The sequence below is a fragment of the Chinchilla lanigera genome, unplaced genomic scaffold, assembly GCF_000276665.1.
Source record: "Chinchilla lanigera isolate Chin_1 unplaced genomic scaffold, ChiLan1.0 scaffold00147, whole genome shotgun sequence".
Taxonomy (NCBI): domain Eukaryota; kingdom Metazoa; phylum Chordata; class Mammalia; order Rodentia; family Chinchillidae; genus Chinchilla; species Chinchilla lanigera.
Window position 1 is genome coordinate 947,611 of NW_004955548.1, and position 19,419 is coordinate 967,029.

General features: G+C 41.4%; 2 protein-coding genes across 11 annotated transcripts in view; one reads left to right on the forward strand and one right to left on the reverse strand.

Annotated features, from left to right (window-relative positions):
• Window positions 1-12: 12 nt before the first annotated feature.
• The window catches only part of Slc25a53 (solute carrier family 25, member 53), a 60,463-nt gene continuing 41,056 nt past the window's right edge, over window positions 13-19,419 (reverse strand). For 7 of the 10 annotated variants that reach the window (XM_013508525.1, XM_005412003.1, XM_013508524.1 and 4 more), the window contains one exon: window positions 13-2,517. In XM_013508525.1, coding sequence (XP_013363979.1) covers window positions 1,566-2,517 — 952 coding nt within the window. In that variant the 3' untranslated portion in view covers window positions 13-1,565. Of the gene's footprint in view, window positions 2,518-8,213; window positions 8,381-8,564; window positions 8,990-17,254; window positions 17,297-19,419 lie in introns of those variants that run through there. The other 3 variants (XM_005412005.2, XM_005412000.2, XR_001232240.1) reach the window with 3 other exon arrangements.
• On the forward strand, window positions 9,126-11,769 carry Zcchc18 (zinc finger, CCHC domain containing 18). The gene is given in 5 exon segments (XM_013508528.1): window positions 9,126-9,415; window positions 10,040-10,333; window positions 10,335-10,523; window positions 10,525-11,000; window positions 11,002-11,769. Coding segments are annotated over 4 exon segments (981 nt in total). The 5' UTR covers window positions 9,126-9,415; window positions 10,040-10,156; the 3' UTR covers window positions 11,141-11,769.

Here is a 19,419-nt window from a genome sequence, read left to right on the forward strand (position 1 = left end):
AATACACTCATCAAATGTTCCAGTTAAAGTAATTTTTATTATTAGTATTATCATCATGGCATTATGATTGTTAGCATAAAATTAGTGCATTATTAAAAGAAAACAAAACACACCCCCAAAGGTATGTGTCTTGCTGACATTGATTCAGTAACATTGTCTTCATGTAGAAGGGACAACACCCTGAGGATACAGACCATATCACAGCTTCATAATCAATTCCAAAATTTACCAACATTTTTGAGCACCTAGGCACAATGGAGGATTTAAAAATGCATATAAGAATCCCTGCTTTCAAAAAGTTTTACAGTCTACTAGGAGGTATTGAAGAACATCAAAAACACAAGGCCACATGGGTCAGTGACATAATGGAATCAGTGGCATGCTGATGTGCTTTTGTAAAGGGAAATAGTAAGAGACTAATGTCACATTCTGTTGGGAAAAATAGAGAAAAGACTCAGAGAAGGTGGGGTCTGAACTAGACTTTAGGAACCAGAAGAACCTTGGCAGAATGGTCAAAATAAGGAGAGCTGCAAGTGGAGAAAATAGTATGAGTCGAAGTATCGGCATGGGTAAGTTCACGGCATGTTGGGAGAGAGGACAACAGTTCATTTCGGTTGACGTATGGGGTCCGTGAGAGTGGGAGCTGTGTGATAATATGTTGAAAATTATATGGGGACCATATTTTGAATAGCTCTGAAAGTCAGTTTAAGATTTCTAATCTTTATGTCATAGTAATACATCCACATCAACAAAATATGCAATTATCTGTGAATAGATATGGTCATTTCACTCCCAGATTTCTTAGGGAAACTCAAGCAGGTTCTCAGCAAGGAAATCATCTTGCCATCAAAAATGCCCTAGCAGATAAAAATAAGCAACCTAAAATAAATTTTCCTATTTTTGCACATAAGTAAATGTCACCCTTGAAAGTCTTTATTCTTTCTAACCAGGACCACATTTCTGCTCACTCCCATCTCCAGCCCCACCTATTCTTATGGCACCCAAGGAGTGAAACAAGCCAGTTTAGGATTTCCAGTCACAGCTGCTACCCTGAAACTAGGACCGTAGTCTGAAGATGCGAGAGCGACTGTGGGAGGGACACCGAACAACATCATGAAAGTGTAGCCATCTGAGAAGTTGTATGGACTCCTCAGATTCAAGAACCATTCTTTGAAATGGAGTTCTACTCAGTTTGACTTGAAAGATACATGAAGGGGTACAAAAACTCAAAATGGTCATCTTCTTAAGCTTCCTCTTATTAAGAAATCCCTTAAAGGAATGGCATTCAATCTGGGTTACAAGTTATTTAAGGGCCTCCTGGCTCTGAGGCTATTGAAGCTGGGAGTAGACTGGAGTAACTTTCTCTCTCTGACCAAGGAATGCTGCTAGGCTCTGTTTGTGCCCAACAGGCTGATAGCTGGAAACTTCTCCCATGCAACGACAATTGACAGATGCTAAAGAATGCCTGTATTAGGTAACCAAGCCTAAAGAATAAAGCTATATGGAAACTAACCAGGAAAGATTTAGAAGAACCAAGATGTCATGACCACACTGCCTGCAGCTAATCAGTCTTTCAGCTCTTTCTTGGAGTGAGACTTCCTCTGCAGGAAGTCATGGATGGCAGTGGTGAGCCCCCATGTCACACTGGACCGTAGGATGACCAGAGAACCTCCTCGGTAGATCAGAAGTATCTTTCGACCCCGAGTGTCCCACACATCCTGCACAGAGGCCCACAGGCTTGGCATCCTCTGCCGGCCAATATGGGACTGCATATTTGCAACTAGCACAATCAGAGGATACAAAACTAGGCAAATGATTGTTCCATTGACACTACCAGACACCAAGGCAGGAACCCAATGGGGCAGGCCTTGCTTTGCCAAGCCATCCTGGATGGGATCCTTGAAAGAGAAATACAGGGCACTCCCCAGGCTGTTCCTAACAAGGATGGGCCAGAAACCACGGTAATAGCCCAGTGACAGCCGTCCCCAAAAACCGTAAGAGTTGAATTCTTTGAGAATGCTGAAGGTGCTGGGGAAGCGAGCTTGTTTGCGACCATCCTGGAGCACATTTTGCACTCTTTCCAAGGGGCTCAGTGCCACAGCCTCCACCACACCAGACATGAATCCTGCAGCCCAGCGGTGTCTCAGGGAGTGTGGCCCAACAGGGGAGAGACAGCACAGCAGACTGTCGTAAGTCCCAAACAGTAGAGTCCCTTGCAGCGTCTTGGAAAGAAGAGGCGGGTAGATTCCCCTGTAGAAGTACTGAGGGCCTTCATGCCAAAGCTGTCTCACAGCCTCTGACACTGCCACAGCATGGATCTGCTGCCGGAACACAACTTTATAGATGGGAAAAGTCAGAAAAGTAGACATAAAGTTGGAAATGGCCCCAAGGGTGTAGGCCTGAGAGTTCCAGCTTTTTATTCCTGGAGCTTCTGCTTGTGTCCTGTGCTGAAGTTCCTTCCCAGCAGAGTGGTTCTGCTCCCTCATGCTGAAGACAACTGGGTACCGATGGAACAAACTGGCAAGAGGGGGAAGAGAGGTTAGCCTGATGTAAATATCACATGATGACTTACGTGTGCTGACAAGCATTTTCACTGCTTGGTTAGAAGCAGGGCCCTGAGAAACTCTGGTATAAGGAAACAAGTAACCCTGTGGGCCAGTTTCTGCGGGCATCTTCTTAAGACCTTAAGAATTCATCCTTACCTCTTCTGGGCATCTTCTCAAAAGAGTTTAAAACATTATATTACAGTGATACGTGCATATCCATGTTTAGAGCAGCACAACTCACAATAGCGAAATCTTAGAAGTAGGCTATGTGCCTATCAACAGATGAGTGGATAAAGAAAATGTGGTCTTTATACACAAGGGTGTACGGCTCTGAAGCGTAATAAGTAGGACTCATCTGTAGGAAAATGGATGCACCTTGGGACCATGATAAGTGGAAGTAATCAGATACACAAGCATAAATATCACATGGTTTCTCTTATGTGAGAAACTCAGAGTATAAATAATTTAAAGAGCAAAATAAAAGATAAGAGGAAATAAGGAGATAGACTTTGTGTAGATGGGAAAAGGATCTGAGGGGGGGGTAATGGGAAGGAGGGGGAAGCGGAAGTAAAAAAGATCAAGTTGCCGTATGTTTACGTACCAACTCCATATGATGAATGTATTTATTATGTATCACAAACATATACCAATACATTTAACATGTAAAAATACATTTGTTTAAAAAACACATGAACCTGAGGCATCGTAGTGCATGCCTGTGTTAAGGAGGCAGAGGCAGGACGATCACAAGTTGAGCCTCATATGAGCAACTTAGCAAGATCTTGTCTCAAAATAAAAAATATTAAAAGGGCCAGGGATGTAGCTCAGTGGTAGAATGTCCCTGAGTTCAATCCACAGTATTGTAAAAAAAAAAAAAATCAACCTTAAAGGCAGTTAGTTTTTAAGTCACCTCTACAGTATTTTACTGATACATAAATATTCCAGAATTCAAAGAATCATTACTAAAACCCATTAAATCAGGGAAAGAGGACTCCAAAATACATCATATTCAAATTTCATTGCATAAAACTTCAAATTTTATAAACCACTAAGCTAGTAAGTTCTATCTCCTTTTCAAAAAATTTTGGTTATTGTTGATTACAGTGCTAGGGATTGAACCTTGGGTGAGGCAAGCACTCTACCACTGAGCTATAACCCTATACCTCAAAACGTTTTTTAAAGATGCTCAACTGTTGTAGTGCAGTACTTTCTCTAGAAATTGGTAGTAAATTTGAGGAGGGCTCAATCTTCCCCCTCTTCCCTCTGTAGATTTCTGCTCCAAATTGCACCTATCTCATGGCACTGTCCCATCTCCTCCCCCAGCTGGGGGCAGGAAAGAGCAGCTGCTCATTGCTAGGAGGCTCAGCACCTGGCATTTCCAAGCCTAACCTTTTAGGCTCGTAGGCATATGATGGCAGTTTTTTCAACCTTGGCACTGTTGACATTTTAGGTAGGATGACACTTTTATTATCAGTGCCTGGCCTGTGCATTGGCAAATGTTTGATGGCATTTCTGGCTTCTACTCACTGCATACCAGCAGCATCAGTGGAAACTTATCAAATGCAACAATCAAAAATATCTCCAGGGGCTGGGGATTTAGCTCAGCGGCAAAAGCGCCTGCCTGGCAAGTGCAAGGTCGTGAGTTCGGTTCCCGGTACCGGAGAAAAACCAAAAAAAAAAAAAAAAAAAAAAATCTCCAGACATGGCCATTTGTTCCTTGAGATGCAAAACTCTTCTGGGTTCAGCATCCTAGTACTAGAGATAAAAAGCAGTATAAAGACACTAAACGATTGTTTCTATCCCAGAAAGGTCTGGAAGCAGGTTGGGTAGTGTGAGAAGCAACTTGGAGGCTGGACACATGGGGGAACTTTGCGATCAAAAAACAAAACAAAATAAAAAAAGAGCTAGGCATTGTGGCACACACTGTAGTTCCAGAACTTGAAAGGCTAAGCCAGGAGGATCACATGAGCCCAGAAGTTTGACCAGACTGTGCAATAGAGCCAGGTCTTGTCTCAAAACAAAGAAAAGAATGAACACTCAGTTCAGGGCATTCTATTGTCTGGAAGGTAAGAGGGGCCTCAAACTCTCGCTCTCCTACCAACAATCTCCCTTCCCAACTCATACCAGTGCCTAAACAAGCGGGGGTAGTGAGATAAATGCTTGTCTCCTCTTCCACCTCAGAGTGCAGTCATATTCCACTCCATCCTTGGCATTTTATGAACACGTGTTCACTGACTTCCCAATGCAGGCCAATTTAGCATTATAAAAATCAGTAGGACTTGGCAGACCAGCATTCTAAGCACCAGTGATGTTATCAGCTTTCTATATGACCTTTAGAAATTCACTGGAGCCTCATCCTCTTCAGCTATCAAATCAGCAGCCGTGAATTCTGTAAGCATCCTCATAACGTTATAATGTCAAAGGGGTTGATGCAAAGTAATTCTGAGCAATAGTTGATAGAGACAGTGTACTTTTCTACCCCTGACTCCTTCTGCCATTCATGCAAATCATTTTCAGGGATGAAAGGTGAATAATAATTTGGAAACACCTTACCTTAATATCTAACTCTTTATTTTATAAATCTAATTCTTTTTATTTTATAGGGGAAACGAAACCCATTGTTTTCTTGTGTATTCTTCTGTTGAGATGTGTTGGGGGCAGGCACATCTGAGACTGAATTCTGCCTCCACTACCTGCTGAGCCATGTAACCTCAGACAAGACGCAAGGTTCACTCAGTCTCAGATTTTTCAGCTACAAAACGGGGACAATAAGACCTATCAGAAAAGGTCACTGCAAAGATTAATAAGGTGAAATGGGATAAAGGGTTGAGAACCCATGACTTGGTGGCTGTAATACAATGTATGAAAAAAGATGCTTCCCATCCTGCCTACCTGTCCTCCCTGAGCACACGTTCCTACCGATACTCAGGCCAGCCAAAACCAGATGAAATGTCATACTGGAACAAAATCTATCTTCCTATGGAAGGTAGGGAAAACTTGTCTCAAATGAAGTGAAAGTGCAATTTAAACAATCTAGGAGAGCCCAGCCCCTTAACATGAAATCCAAAGTAAAGAATGTGCCTAGAGTTGGTCTCGAGCAGTTATCACTTGAACATTGTGATTTGCCTCCCACATTTACAATCAATCAAGTGTCTGTTTCAACAGGGTTGCTCAGAAGCTTAAATGAGATAGAAGATGAAAAGTTCCTGGAACAGAGGAGGCAGGCAGCCAAAAGTAGCTATTATTTTTTCATTTGAAAGCTTTATCTCATAACCTCTATGCTTTTAAACTTTATTTGTTGAAACTGGAAAATGTGATCTCATTAGAACCATCGTTTAGGACACACTCCCACACATGAGGCCATAGATAAGGGCTGCTGCTCTGTATCCAGTTGGAGCTAGCTTGCAAATTTGCAAATGTTCTTTTCAATCCTGCTCAAAGACACCCTTACTTTGTTCTAATGGCCCAACCTTCGCCCAATCTACTCCCTTTCAGTATTTTTATCAGAACTCTGAATTTCTGTAGGTATTTTGGTCCTATCTGATTCCAACGTCACCAGCTCCAACTGCAGATACCTAATGTGGTGATTTTCCAAATACAGAACAAGAAAGGCCAGTGGGAGATCCATGGCACTGGCAAGCAGAAGCAAAAGTCTGAAGGAAAACCAAGAACTATTGCCAGCCTCACCTCTGACTACAAGGTGAGCAACTGGCCTTCTCTGTGCCTCTTAACACTCTCCACCCTCCACCAGCAGTCTGCATCCTCCACCAGCACTCTGCCCTCTACCACCTCTCCGCCCTCCATTAGCACTATCTCTCTGTTCTGTCTACAAGAAGAAGGCCACAACCTTGTGATGGAAGATGCTCTCTCCAACTATGGACTGCTTACTCTGAGGAATTCTAGGTGTGGAGTTGTAAACAAGAAGATAGAAAGGAAGAGGTGAACCACCTCAACAGGGTGAAAATGAAAGCAACAGGAGTTGAAGGGCACCAGATTCTTCTCTCACTTTTAAGCATTGGGAGTCAGGAAGAAGCCGCACAGGGGGCTCCTAGCCACAGTTTATGCCAAAGAAGTAATACCTGCTCTCTAAGAACTCAAAGGCAGGGAAAATGGAACAGGTTTTCTAGCCACTGGCTTCATCGCCCATTTGCTCTGGACAGCCCTGCATGCCGTTTCCATGGAGTTGCTCCTTCTCTGGGGCCAGTGATGCCAAGTCCAGCAAAGGAGAAGTCCCCTGAAGAGCTCACAGAAGGGCAACCTAGCAACGTATCCTTGAGCCAGGAAATGAAAGAGCCATATCAGCGGCAGAGAGCTGTAGCGTGGGGGTTAGGTCAAATGGTGTTTCATTTCTCATACTTCTTCCTCAAGCAAGAGTTGCAGGAGGAAAATGTTATGAAGAAAGTTTATAGCAGAGTGGTTCTTAGCCGTTTGGGGACAACATACTCACTTGAACATCTGAGCTATGGCTGAGTCCAACAAAGCTGTGGACTCAGAAAAATGCATAGAATTCAAAGTTTCAGAATAGAGCCCAGATAGGAAACTGTTCCAGAGTTACACTTCTTGACAGATATGCTGTGGACAGATACATTGGTGGCAGGCCCATTTTCTTATAAACTTCAGCATGATATGGTGTTTAGAACAGTTAGTTCACAAATCTCTGTACACCTCAGAATCAACTCCAGCAATGTTTAAAAATACAAAACACACTCCTCTAGTAAATCAAAATTACCAGCGGTGCGGCTCAGTAATCTGCCTTTCTAACAAAGTCTCCAAAATTACTTCGGTACCAATACTTTGGTTAATAGTGCGAGTTCTTTAAAAAGAAAAGTGTGAGGATTCTTGTTTTTCTTTCTTTCTTTTTTTTTTTTTTTTTACTGGGAATCGAACTCAGGACCTTGTGCTTGCTGGGCAGGTGCTCTGGCTGCTGAGTTAGATCCCTAGTCAATAGCTTGAGTTCTGGATTGAGAGACTGAGTCCAAATTTTGAGATCACCATGTAATTTTAGGTAAGTCATTTCACTTCTCTGAGCCTTATCTCTTTGGTATCATAGTGGACTACTGGAAAAATTTGGAGCGGGGGGTTGAGACAGTCTCTCTTACGCAGTTCAGACTGGCTTTGAACTCACTATGAAGCCCAGGCTGGCCTCGAACTCAGTGATTCACCTGCCTTAGCCTCCCAAGTGCTAGTATTATAGATGTGCACCACCCCACCCAGTTTAGAAATGTTACTTTTATAAACAGGCACCTTGTTCTAGTATAAAGATGAAAACAAAATGGGAAAGAAAGCTGCCTCAGTTTCTCTTCTGTACAATGGGTACCATATAGGTTCCCTTCCTCTTCTCTCATACTTCCCTCAACACTCATCACATCAAGATGGCCACTGGGAAGATTAAAGGCTACCTATGTAAAACGCGGCCCGGGTGGCACTGCTGGGCAAAGAGATGCTACCAACAGAAGAGACCGGTGTGCAAAATCAGATGCTGTTACTTATTTGCTGTAAGATACAGGGCAGGATGCCCAAGGTTTCTGTGGCTGTTTCCTCATCTTTAAAATGGAGATAGTAGTCCTTGCTTGCTCAGTAATTCTACATGGCCCCTAGTGAGTCCTCCCATCTTGCTTTGGCTTTTCTCCACTAACACTTCATCTGACCCCACAGAGGAGTGCTTACCTGGGGCAGTCTTTGAAGTTAGACCTGATGTCTTGAGTGTGAGCACTTGGCTCTGCACTTCCTAAGCATGCTGCCTGGATGCTTACGAACCCCTCTCTGGTGAATGGACAAAGTGTTACGTCCTTCGGAAGGCTGCTGAGAATAAATGAGATGTCTGCGCAAGGGCATCTGCTCGCGGAAAACGCTAAGCAAATGCTTTTTTCCCTTCCCCCTATACAAAGGTAAAGAACTCTCATTGTTCACTTGTTTTCTGTCCCACCTCGTGTTTAACGCATTCGGTCTCAGAGTGGAGAAGAGCAGAGGCGGAAGGGGAATAAGAAGAAGGAAAGCGAGGGGAAGCAACAAACTCACGGGTAAAATGGGCCGGGTTGGTGCCTCCGAGCTGCACTTGACTACACGCCAACTCCCGCGCCCGTCGGCCGCAGCCCGGTAGGCCGGCTCCCCCTCTCCTCTCAGCATTAGCTTTGAGACGAGAGGCTGCGCGGGGAGGCACCCCTGCGCCCCGCTGATTGGTCGCACCACTGGGCTCATCATGCTCTTTTGTCTCAATGGGCACAGGCTAAAAGCAGCCACTGCTACTGGGCGGGCGGAAATGGAGGGCGGGGGCAGTCGTGGCTGCCTTGGAAACCGAGCTGCCAGGACTCTGCTACCCCTTGCCGGGCAGCGGTGCTGAAAGCTAGCTCGCTGGGGCAGCCCTGACTTGGTTAGCGATGGAGGAGGAGCCATCCTTTTCCCCTGCAGGACCTCAGAGACCGGAAGGAGAACCACAGCTATCTGTGACACCTAAGCATCCGTGACACCCTATCACCCGCCGCCAACCTGCAGAGGCTAGGTAAAGAAAGGCGGACGCAAATGCGTGGGAGGGTGAAGCTCCACCAGTTTGAGGGCAGTTCTTGGTGTGCAAAATCGGTCACTGCGAGGCAGGTGAAGAAGTACTCCCATGGTCCACCTACGCTGAAAAAGGAGGAGAGTTCACGTGGATGCTGCCCACTGGGTGGGATTTGCCTGGACTGGGGAGGGGAGCATTTTCTGGGAGGTGGCAGAAAACTTAAAAGCTGTCTGTCTCAAACCCCCTTTGCAGCTCCTCTCTTCTTGGGAAGAATTACGGATGAAGGAGCGTGACCAGCTGCTAATCCCTTCCTCAGTGACAGCCCACCAGAGCTACTCTAAACTGGAATTCTGGGCAGCTGATTGCACAGCTGGTAGGCTAATGGTTTCCGGAAGGGAAATTAATGGGGAGAATTGTGGCTTCTATCCAAAAGGTGGGATAGGGAATTTTCTGCCTGGCCACAGTGGAGGGAGATAGCAGGGTAATGAATGAGGCTGTTTCTGACCGCTTCCCTGAGCTATGGTGCAGTCCCAATGCCTTGAGCAGCCTGATCTTAGACTTCCTGTGGACAGAAGTGACCACATCAGGAGGCTAGCTCTCTCTCATGGAGGGCACCAGCTGCAATGGCTGAAAGTAAAATAAAGGTGAGAAGTAGTTTCTGAGCTCCTGTAAGAATCTGAGAAATAAAAGAAAACTTTGAGGAGTGTGGTTGAGACCTAAGACCATGAGGTTAATGGAGATCTTATTACCATAAATCTTTGAGACTTAGAATATTGTGCCCTATTTTGAGAGCTCAATATCTGCTTCAAAGACTTCTAAGCAACAGTTGCTAACCTTCCTGAAAAAGGTGATTGCCGATTTCCTGAAGGATAGTTTTAGTGCAGTAGGTAGATATAAAATGCACTGCAGGGTATTCAAGAGGGTAGAGAATTCCAGAGCAGATGGGTTCCTGCACTTTCCCACTAGGTTTTGACTTTTTTTTCCCCCCTTCTTACAGTTCCTACTGACAGAGGGAAGGCACAATCCAGGAACACTGCTTTGGATATTCTTGCATATTAGGCTTAAAAAGAAAAGCCGGGCCATCCTGTGTTCAGATGCCCTATTGTTCTCAGACATGGCTAGCATCCTTGCATGTGTGAGTAATAGACAGTGGCCAAAAGCACCCTTGCCACCATGGGCCCATTCCATGACGAGGTCTCTGGAATGGAACCTCAGTCCTTTCATAATCCATATGACAGAAAGAAACATGAAGTTGTTCTCTGGTAGGGTGGTACTGAGCCTAGAGGTAATGAACCTTTTAAAACTGGCTGACTCAAGTCAAGGGAGTCCTGCCAGATTGGAGTATGTCAGAAGAACAAAAGTTGAAGTGCTTAATGAAAACCCTTAGGGACTCTGCCTGAGAGGCCATGCATTTGTTCCATGCTGTCAACCTCACCCTAAATGTGCTGACTTTTTAGTACGCACTGAAGCTAGCGTTTGGGTGACGAACCTGAAAGCAGTATGAGTACTCATAGTAAATTTAACACCATGCATGTGCAAGGGGAGAGGACCTTTTATGTGGTCCACTTAGAGGTGCAGCTGCAGAATACCATTCAAGCAGGCACCCTAGCTGAGAAAATTACAAACCACACTCGCCTGCACCAGCTCCTGGCAGGAGCTGAGATGAATAAGGGCCTATGCTTCAGGTATAAACATCTTCTTAGGATATGCACAATCAAGAAGCAGGAGCAGCTTCCCAGTTTCCTGGAGTTGATCAGAATGATAAGGGAGGAAGAGGATTGGAGTGACACTTCTATTAAACAGAAGTGGCCCAAAAGATCGGAGCCAGTGATAGAGACAGCAGGCAGCCACGTGCCATTTCAGGCTTCCCACCCATTACTGATTGGCAGTGCTGACTGCACTTGCAACGTGATAGAAATAGATCATATCCTTGATGACTCAGATTAAGATGGGATCCTGGCAGTCTGGGGATCCTCTACTTTCATCTTTAGCTATCCCGGTCCTTGGAAGAAGAAACAGATCATGGGATCTGTTTGGTTATTTATTCTGTCAGCAATTTCAAGGCTCAATCTCCTTTGCCCAGTGGTTCTGGGCATAAGAATAATGATCCTAGGGTCATGTGTAGAACCGGGAGGTAAAAGCACATAATCCACTGTACCTACTGTCAGTTGCTAGGAGGTCCACTCAAAGGAAAACTGTGACAATGAAAGCAACAACAAGCCCCAGGTTGTTTATTCTGCAGAAGCTGACACATACAGAAGTGATGTCAAAAGAAGTCCCTGGAGAACACAAGGAACCTTCTGAGCCACTTACAGTGCTATTGATGGGTAAAACAGGAGTAAGGAAGTTGGCTCCAAAGTACATGAATTAATCCAGAGTAATTTCCTTTTGGCAAGAAAAAGACATCTTACATATCACCACAGTGGAGAGGGATGCCCTGACCTCTGTCTTTGCTCCTCCCTCTGCCTGCTTAAGGATCTATTCCCTCTGTATGTTTTACTTTGGTGACTGTATGCTGTTTATGAAAAAAAAATCTCTGTTTAGCCTTCAAAAAAATCGGGAAATATACAAAAATTAAAGTACAAATTACCTGAAAAGTCACACTGCTGTTTAACCATTGTTATCCCTTTATTGAATTTCTATTTCCCCTTACCTGTATTCTCAGATACTTGTATAGATAAATGTGATCAAATATAATTGGTGTTTATACTGTACATTTTAATCAAACAATATATCTTATGGACTTCTCTGTCAATTGATATATACAGATATATACAATTTTTATTGGTATATGCTTGTAATACATTATATATATTCATTGTGGGCGAGTAGTACATATCTTGATTGGTTTTGATCCCCATTCACCCTCTCTATCCTCCCTTTCCCTACTTTTCCTTACCTTTTCCCTCTCTCTTCCCCATCGCTTTTTCCTGCTCTAAAAGTCTGCCTCTATTTTACCCTTTATTTATAAATGGGAAAAGAATATATATATATATATATATATATATATATATATATATATTTCAGCCATAAATAAGAATGAATTCAAGTCATTTGTAAGAAAAGGAATGGATCCTGGAACCGTAAGAGTTAGACACAGAAATATTGCCTGGTTTCTCCCATTTGAGAAACCCAATTATATATAAGCATCTAGTTTAAGATCTGTGTGTGATGTTATCACTGGGCTGGTCTGAGAGTCCCTGAGGCTGATATGAGGAACCTATCCCACCCTTGTAGGGTAAGTTTGCAGGTTTGCTGATTCCTGCTGTGGAAAAAAGAATTTTCAGGATACATCAGTAAGAGACATGAGAAGGATTTATTAGACAGAAATTTCAGAATGTACCCAAAAGTGGACTGCAAGGACTCAAAAGAAATTGAGATGCATTTGGAGATGGAGCTGAGTATATTTAAGGGGGTGTCTTCAAGATGGGCAATCTAGGATTTGTATTCCTACTGTCAGTCAGGTTAGAGTGCAAGCTACCTACATATGTTTGACGCTGAGATAAGCTACCCACCAATATCACTGCGTCCTTGAGGGTGGGGAAAGTGCAGTGCAGCATTCCTCAGCTGCTGCACCCAGTACCTACCTTGGTGTGCTTCTCCTTCCCAAATCACCCCTATCAGCTCTCCTTTCCCTGGCCTGCTGTTCTATTCCATCCCGCTCCCTAAAATTTACTTTGCAAGCACCACCTCCCCTGACCTCTAAGTGGAGATCTTTGGAGGCTCAGCCTCCCATGCTCTGCCCATCACCATCTGACTTACCCTCCCCACTCTGTTGTACTTAAACCTCAGCCTAGTTATCCCTCAAGGCCAAAAAGAGACTAGGAGGGACCAGAGAACCAGCCTGGAGCAAAGACTCAAGAAGCCCATTCCTTACATACCTCTGGAGCACCTCTGGGCTTCTAGTAGCCATTTCTATCTCTCCAGAGCCAATGGGGACCTCTTACCCAAGAAGGGGGCAACACTATTAGGGCTCTAAAGCAGAGTTTCCAACACCCTTATAGGTTTAGAGCCCTTTATTCTGCCTACCCTCCCATATCTACCTGTTATGGTTGAGATTTAGAATGTTCCTCAAAAGTCCCATGTATTCAGAGGTAGGGCTGTTGGAAGAATACATCGTAGGGGCGCTATACTCATTAGGGGCTTGATCCATTTTTTAAAAATTTATTTTAAAAATAAAAGAAGGAAAACATATTAACAAACACACATCCATTTACAAAATAGCATAAGAAAAATACAAGCAATACAGAGTTCCAAAGTGGTAGGAAACTAACAATGGTTGTCATATTATGTATATCTTCAAAGTGGTTTCTCAGGAAAACAAATAGAGACATGCAAGATTGATCAAATAAGTAATCATTAACTGTTCCTTTCAGTAAAGTGATAGAAGTCAGTAGTACAACTATGTTAGCTATCCTGGATATACATACATATATAATTTCCCCTTCTTTCTTTTCTCTGTTCCCTCACCCCAGTTGCTCTTTACTGTTGAGCATTTTCCTTTCCTTTCACAATGTCTATCATACCTTGATCCATTGACGAGTTCATAGCTAAGTGTGCTGTGAGCGGTGGAGACTGTTTGGAAGAGGTGTGTCACTGGGGGCGTGCCTTTGGAAGGTGTATGTCCTTTCCTGGCTCCTGCCTTCTCTCTCTGCTTCTTGGATGCCATGGATTGAGCATCTTTCCTCCACCATGCCTTTTCACCATTGTATTTCTGCCTTGGAGCCAGCCAACTATGGACTGAAATCCCCTAAAACCATGAACCAAAACAGACCTTTCCTCCTTTAAGTTACAGGTGTCAGGTATTTTGTCCCAATAACAAGAAAGTGATTGATATACTACCCTCGGATAGATAATCTCTCTCAGGTTAAAATATATTCCACTTCCTGCTTTTCCTGGTCACTTTTCCTCTATTTTACTGTATAAATTCTGTTGAATAATTTGCCTAGATTTACAGTTTATACAGTCATAATTTCTTTGAGATACCAGGTAGCCTAAAAGAAAGAAATTAATAGTACATCTCTCACTGCCCCTCTTTTCACTGGAGTTAACGTGGAGGTTTCACTGCTTTGAAAACCTGCTCTATTATTCACCCCCTTTTTTTCCCTTCCCATCCTCTTTTCTGTTTTACAAACTTGAAACTGTCTGAATTCTTATTTTGCCAAAACTGATGCAAAGCTGATACTATCTGTTTCACTTTGTGTGGTACTTTCCTTTCCTTTCTTTAAGAAATGTGTACCTTCCTTTATAGGAAGACAGAGAAGACACAGATTGACTCACAGAGTTAAGGGAAAAAAGGCTTTTAGAAAATGATGTATCTGATACACTTCATTTAAAATTACTGGTTTTTGTTCCTTTCTCCCCTCACTGTCATTAGTCACTAAGAGAGAAAAATACTCTTTCTCTTTGTCAGGAGAAAATAGCATTTGAGTGACCTCATTTTGAATTATCTCCGTCCTTCTTGATACTATTTTCCCTGTTTCCATGGCACTAATCTCATAGCGTACTCTTTTCAGATACTTTTTATGTCTATCTTAGTCTTCTTCGTTGAACCTTGTTTCTCTTCCTGATTATGACACCATAATGATAAAAATTAAAATCACAGCAACTGTGACTTACTGAAGATTTAGCCAGGCACCCTGAATAAACCCTTTAAATGCACTAGCTCTTAAATCTTGGAGGCAGCCTATATATCAATCAATAGTTAAATGAATAAAGAAAATGTGATATTTACAGACAATGGAGTACTACTATGCCATAAAGAAAGATAACTTGGAATTTCTTGTAGGAAAATGAATGTACCTTGAGACCATAATGTTAAGTGAAATAAATCAAATGAACTTAAATATTGCACAATTTCTCTTATATAAGAAACCCAAATTAAAAACAAAAACCAAAATAAAAGACAATATGAAGTATGGAGAGAGATCTTTCTCAAATGCGAACGGGATCAAGAGATGGAGGGAAGAGGAAAGAGTATGAAATAAGGGTATGAAATAAGGAATTAAGGTGTGTCATGTACATGTACCCTCTCCACACAAGGAATGTAAACATTATGTACAACAAACATGCACTAAGAAGAGTTAAGAAATGCATTAACTCTTTAAACCTCACATGAATTCCTTTAAGATAGGGATTACTGTTACTTTCTATTTCTATTACGGTTTACCTCTTAAATGGCTTCTGTGTTACTTACTTTTCTTGTTCCTGGGACAAAATACCTGACACCCAAAGTAGAGGAATGAAAAGTTTATTTAGCTCACAGTTTGTGCAGGTTTCAGTCCATACTCAGCTGGTTCCAAAGCAGGATGGCACAGCTGAGGGGCAACAGTTCATGGTGGCACAAGAATGCAAAAAAAGCAAGAGCAAAGGAGGAGAGAGCAAGGCTTTTTTCCTCTTTATATTGTATGCAGGCTACCCGCCCTGGGGTGGGTGTAGCACTCATGCCACTAATACCAGCAACAGATAATTAACCAATCCCAAATTCTAGATTCAGGTGCCTCTGAAAAGATAGCCTCCTTGACTGCATGAGGCTTTGGGGGGACATCTCGACACAAACCACAACAGCCCCCAAAGGACCATGTGCTAAAGGCTTGGTTTCCAGCCCTGTGGCACTGTTAGGATGTGGTGTGAGGTGTGAGGACTAGTCAGTGGAAGTTAGGTCATTGAGGGCATGCCTTTCAAAGGAATATTGGAACCCTAGCTCCTCTTCTCTCTCTCTCTTTGCTTCCCAGCCACCATGTAGTGAATAGTATTCCTTCACCACATACTTTCATTATATTATACCTTACCACAAGTCCAAAAACAACCAGACCAAGCAAGCATCGACTGAAACTGTGAACCAAAATAAGCCTTTCTACATTTCAAGGGTTTTTTTTCAAGTATTTTGCTACAGCAATGGAAAGTTAGCACAATTTCTAATGTGCTATTACTTTAATTATTATTAATTGGCACATATTTCAGATTAGGAAACAGGCTGGACAATTAACAAATTTACTTTGGGTCATGTAGGTACATAGTGGTGAGGCCAGGAATAAGACATGGTGCTGATTAACCCCAAAGCCCATGTTCCTTACATGGGTTAGCTCTTCTGTACACAGCATAATAAGATGTGTTATTATGATGTATGAGGAAAGCAAGGTCTATACATCCTTAGCCAAATGTCATAAGAGCTAGTGACTTGTGAGCTACACACAAGGAAGTTTTTTTTAAAGGAATATACATTCAACAGAGGCTTTTAATGCCCTTCCTTCTCTTTCCCTACTTGCAAATATACATCCTGCTGCCTACCAACCATGCCTTCCGCTCTTCTGAGTTGCATTATTACAGTCAGCTCAGATACCATATTTCAAGTCTATGCTTTTGGTGCAAAGTGTTGTGAATTTAGCTTAACAAGAGGAGACAGCAGAAGTGGAAGAGAGATGAACTGTTCCTTTAATGGTGCTCAGGGTAACTTCATTACCTGATTGGGAGAAAAGGTCAGCTTACTTTCCCTGTGACCCTAAATATGAATTGTAGATAAATTTAAGAAATTAGTGCAAATTTCATGTGTGTGTTAATTCATCTTTAATAACATATTTTGTTACTAAAACAGAGATAGAATAAGTTTTAGTGCCTACAACACACTGTGGATGACAGTTTACAATAATCTGTGACACATTTTATTAAGAACTAGAAGAAAGGAGCTTGAAGGCCTCAATCACAAAGTAATGGCAAAAAGAGAGAAACACTAATTACCCTGATTTGATCAGTACGTATTATACATACTCACTGAAATATCACACTACACTTGCTGAATATGCACAATTTTTACGTGTTAATGAAAAATGCTTTAAATGTTTAATAAAATGGAAATGCCAATTACTCGATTTGATTATACCAATTGTATATATGTATCAAATTATAATGTACTCCATAAATACATAGAGTTAAAACAGTAATTAATAACTTCCAAAAATAAATTTTTTGTTATATGAAAGCCATAAAAATAAATCTTCAAAGGCAACCCCTTTAGAACTCCAACAAGATACATTTTTATTAAATCTCTGGATGGGCGAGCACTTTCTATGGTTAAGGGTGATTAAAGAAAGTATAGGGGAAGAATAATTATATAGAAGACAGCATTAGCCGGGCGTGGTAGCACACACCTATAATCCCAGCACTTGGGAGGCTGAGGGAAGAGGATCGCTGTGAGTTTAAGGACAGCCTGGGCTACAAAGTGAGTTCAAGGCCAGCCTGAACCACATAGTGAAACCTGTCTCAAAAGACAAAAAAAAAAAGACGACATTAGCAGAAATAAAATACACACAGTAAGGTGAGAAATGTGATGGAAAGGGGGTGAGGTTGGCAACAAAGAAAAACAAGAACAGAAACTTGTACTATATATTTTTAAGATCTTATAAAGTTCTATGCATAAACAACATGGTTGTATATTTCATTTCATTCTCACAATAAACTCTGAGTTTCGGCTTAATAGCTCCACATTCTAAAACATCTTAGGGGAGGATGAAGCATACACAAATTGTAAATAATGTAAAGGGGGGAAGAAAAATATTTAAGATGTAACTATACAGCTTAGCAAGTTATAATACAAGCCACAGCAAAGATCAAGAAACTATAGACATTCAGAAATCCCTGTGGGCCCATGGCCAATCACAATCTTTTTCCTCTCCCCTAAGGATATAAGCATGACAGCTGGGACTGGTAATCTCTTGCTTTTCTTTATATATTTACCACTCAAACACGGATATCCAAATTCTGTGGTTTAGTTTTTGAATGTTCTATAAATATCTGTGTATACTTTCATATTTGTCTCATTTCCCTTGCAATTATGCTTCTGAGATTCCATACTGTTATATTTAGCACTGGTTCATCATTTCTGTGTTGCATTCCATTCCACTGTATGAATTTATAAGAAATTATTCATTCTTATGTTAATGAACTTTTGGGTTGTTTCCAATTTGGGGGAATTAAGAAGAATGCTGCTACAAACCTTCTTCATGTCTTTGTGCACACATGTACACATCATATATATTATATATCCAAGAGATAGAACAATTACTGGCTTTATAGAATATGAATCTTTTCAACTTCAGTACTTCAGTAGATACTACCATATTATACGAGAGTTGTACCAATTCTCACTACAACATAAATGCTTGAGAGTTTCTGTTGGTCTACATCCTCACAAAAACTAGACATTGTCGAAAAAGGTGTATAATTATACACAAAGTTTCACATTCATTTTCCTAAATTTAGTTCAAGATACTTTGCTTTGTATGCTACTGTAAAATGTGGTATCTTCTTTTTTACTTAATTGAATTTGTTGATACATTTGAGGTATACATAATGATCACAGTCATCATAGGGTATGTGTACTTGTGCATGATATATCTTGATTCTTTTTTTCCTATTCCCATACCATCCCTTCAACTACTCTTCTCCTCATTTACAAAAGCTTTATTTCCATTTTTACTTCTACTCTCATTTTTTCTCCTTTTCTCTCCCTTCCTTTCCCCTCCCCTCTCTCTTATCTCCCTCCCCATTTCCCAGTATGTATTATACATTTTGGTCCTATTTACACTTTTAGTTTCCCATACCAGAGAAACAGTGTGATATTTACACATGTGTGTCTGGTTTATTTCACTTAATAGTATGGTCTCAGGGTGCATCCATTTACCTAGAAATGTCTCAAGTTTATCCTTTATGGCTCAGTAGTACTCCATTGTATTAAAACCTACATCTTATTTATCCATTCATCAGTCGATGGGCATTTGACTATAGTAACAAAAGCATCTATTATAGCACTAAATACAAACAATATTAACAAACACTTAAAGAACCAATATTTCACTACCCTTCTCCATAGAAAAGAGATGTGTAATTATAGTGTGAATGCTGACAAACCAAAGATAACCTATTGATCTACAGTAAATATCTACTAAGTGGAAAAGCTTTACTCTACTAGTAATAGCACATTACAGTACTGTAAAATATACTATTTATATAGAGATTTATAAAGCTTAGTAGTTATATTAGTAAAAGTGGAGAGGGTAGGAAACGAGAATAGAAAAGGAATATTTGAAAAATTAATTGATGGGATATGAGAAGGAGGAGAGAAAAGATAGGGATTCCCATTAAGGAGTAAAAGAAATTAATAGTAATAGAGAACAGAAAGAATGAATTGTTCCTATTTCATAAATGGATGCATGTTTATTATTATGTGCTTCCTACAACAACCATTGAGAATAGTTAATGATTATTCAATAGGTCACTCATGTATAGTTCTATTTATATTCTTTAGAAGCCATTTTGAAGATACCTAAGTATAGTACAACTACTATTGATAATCTCCTACCTCTTTTGTCTCTAACTCAC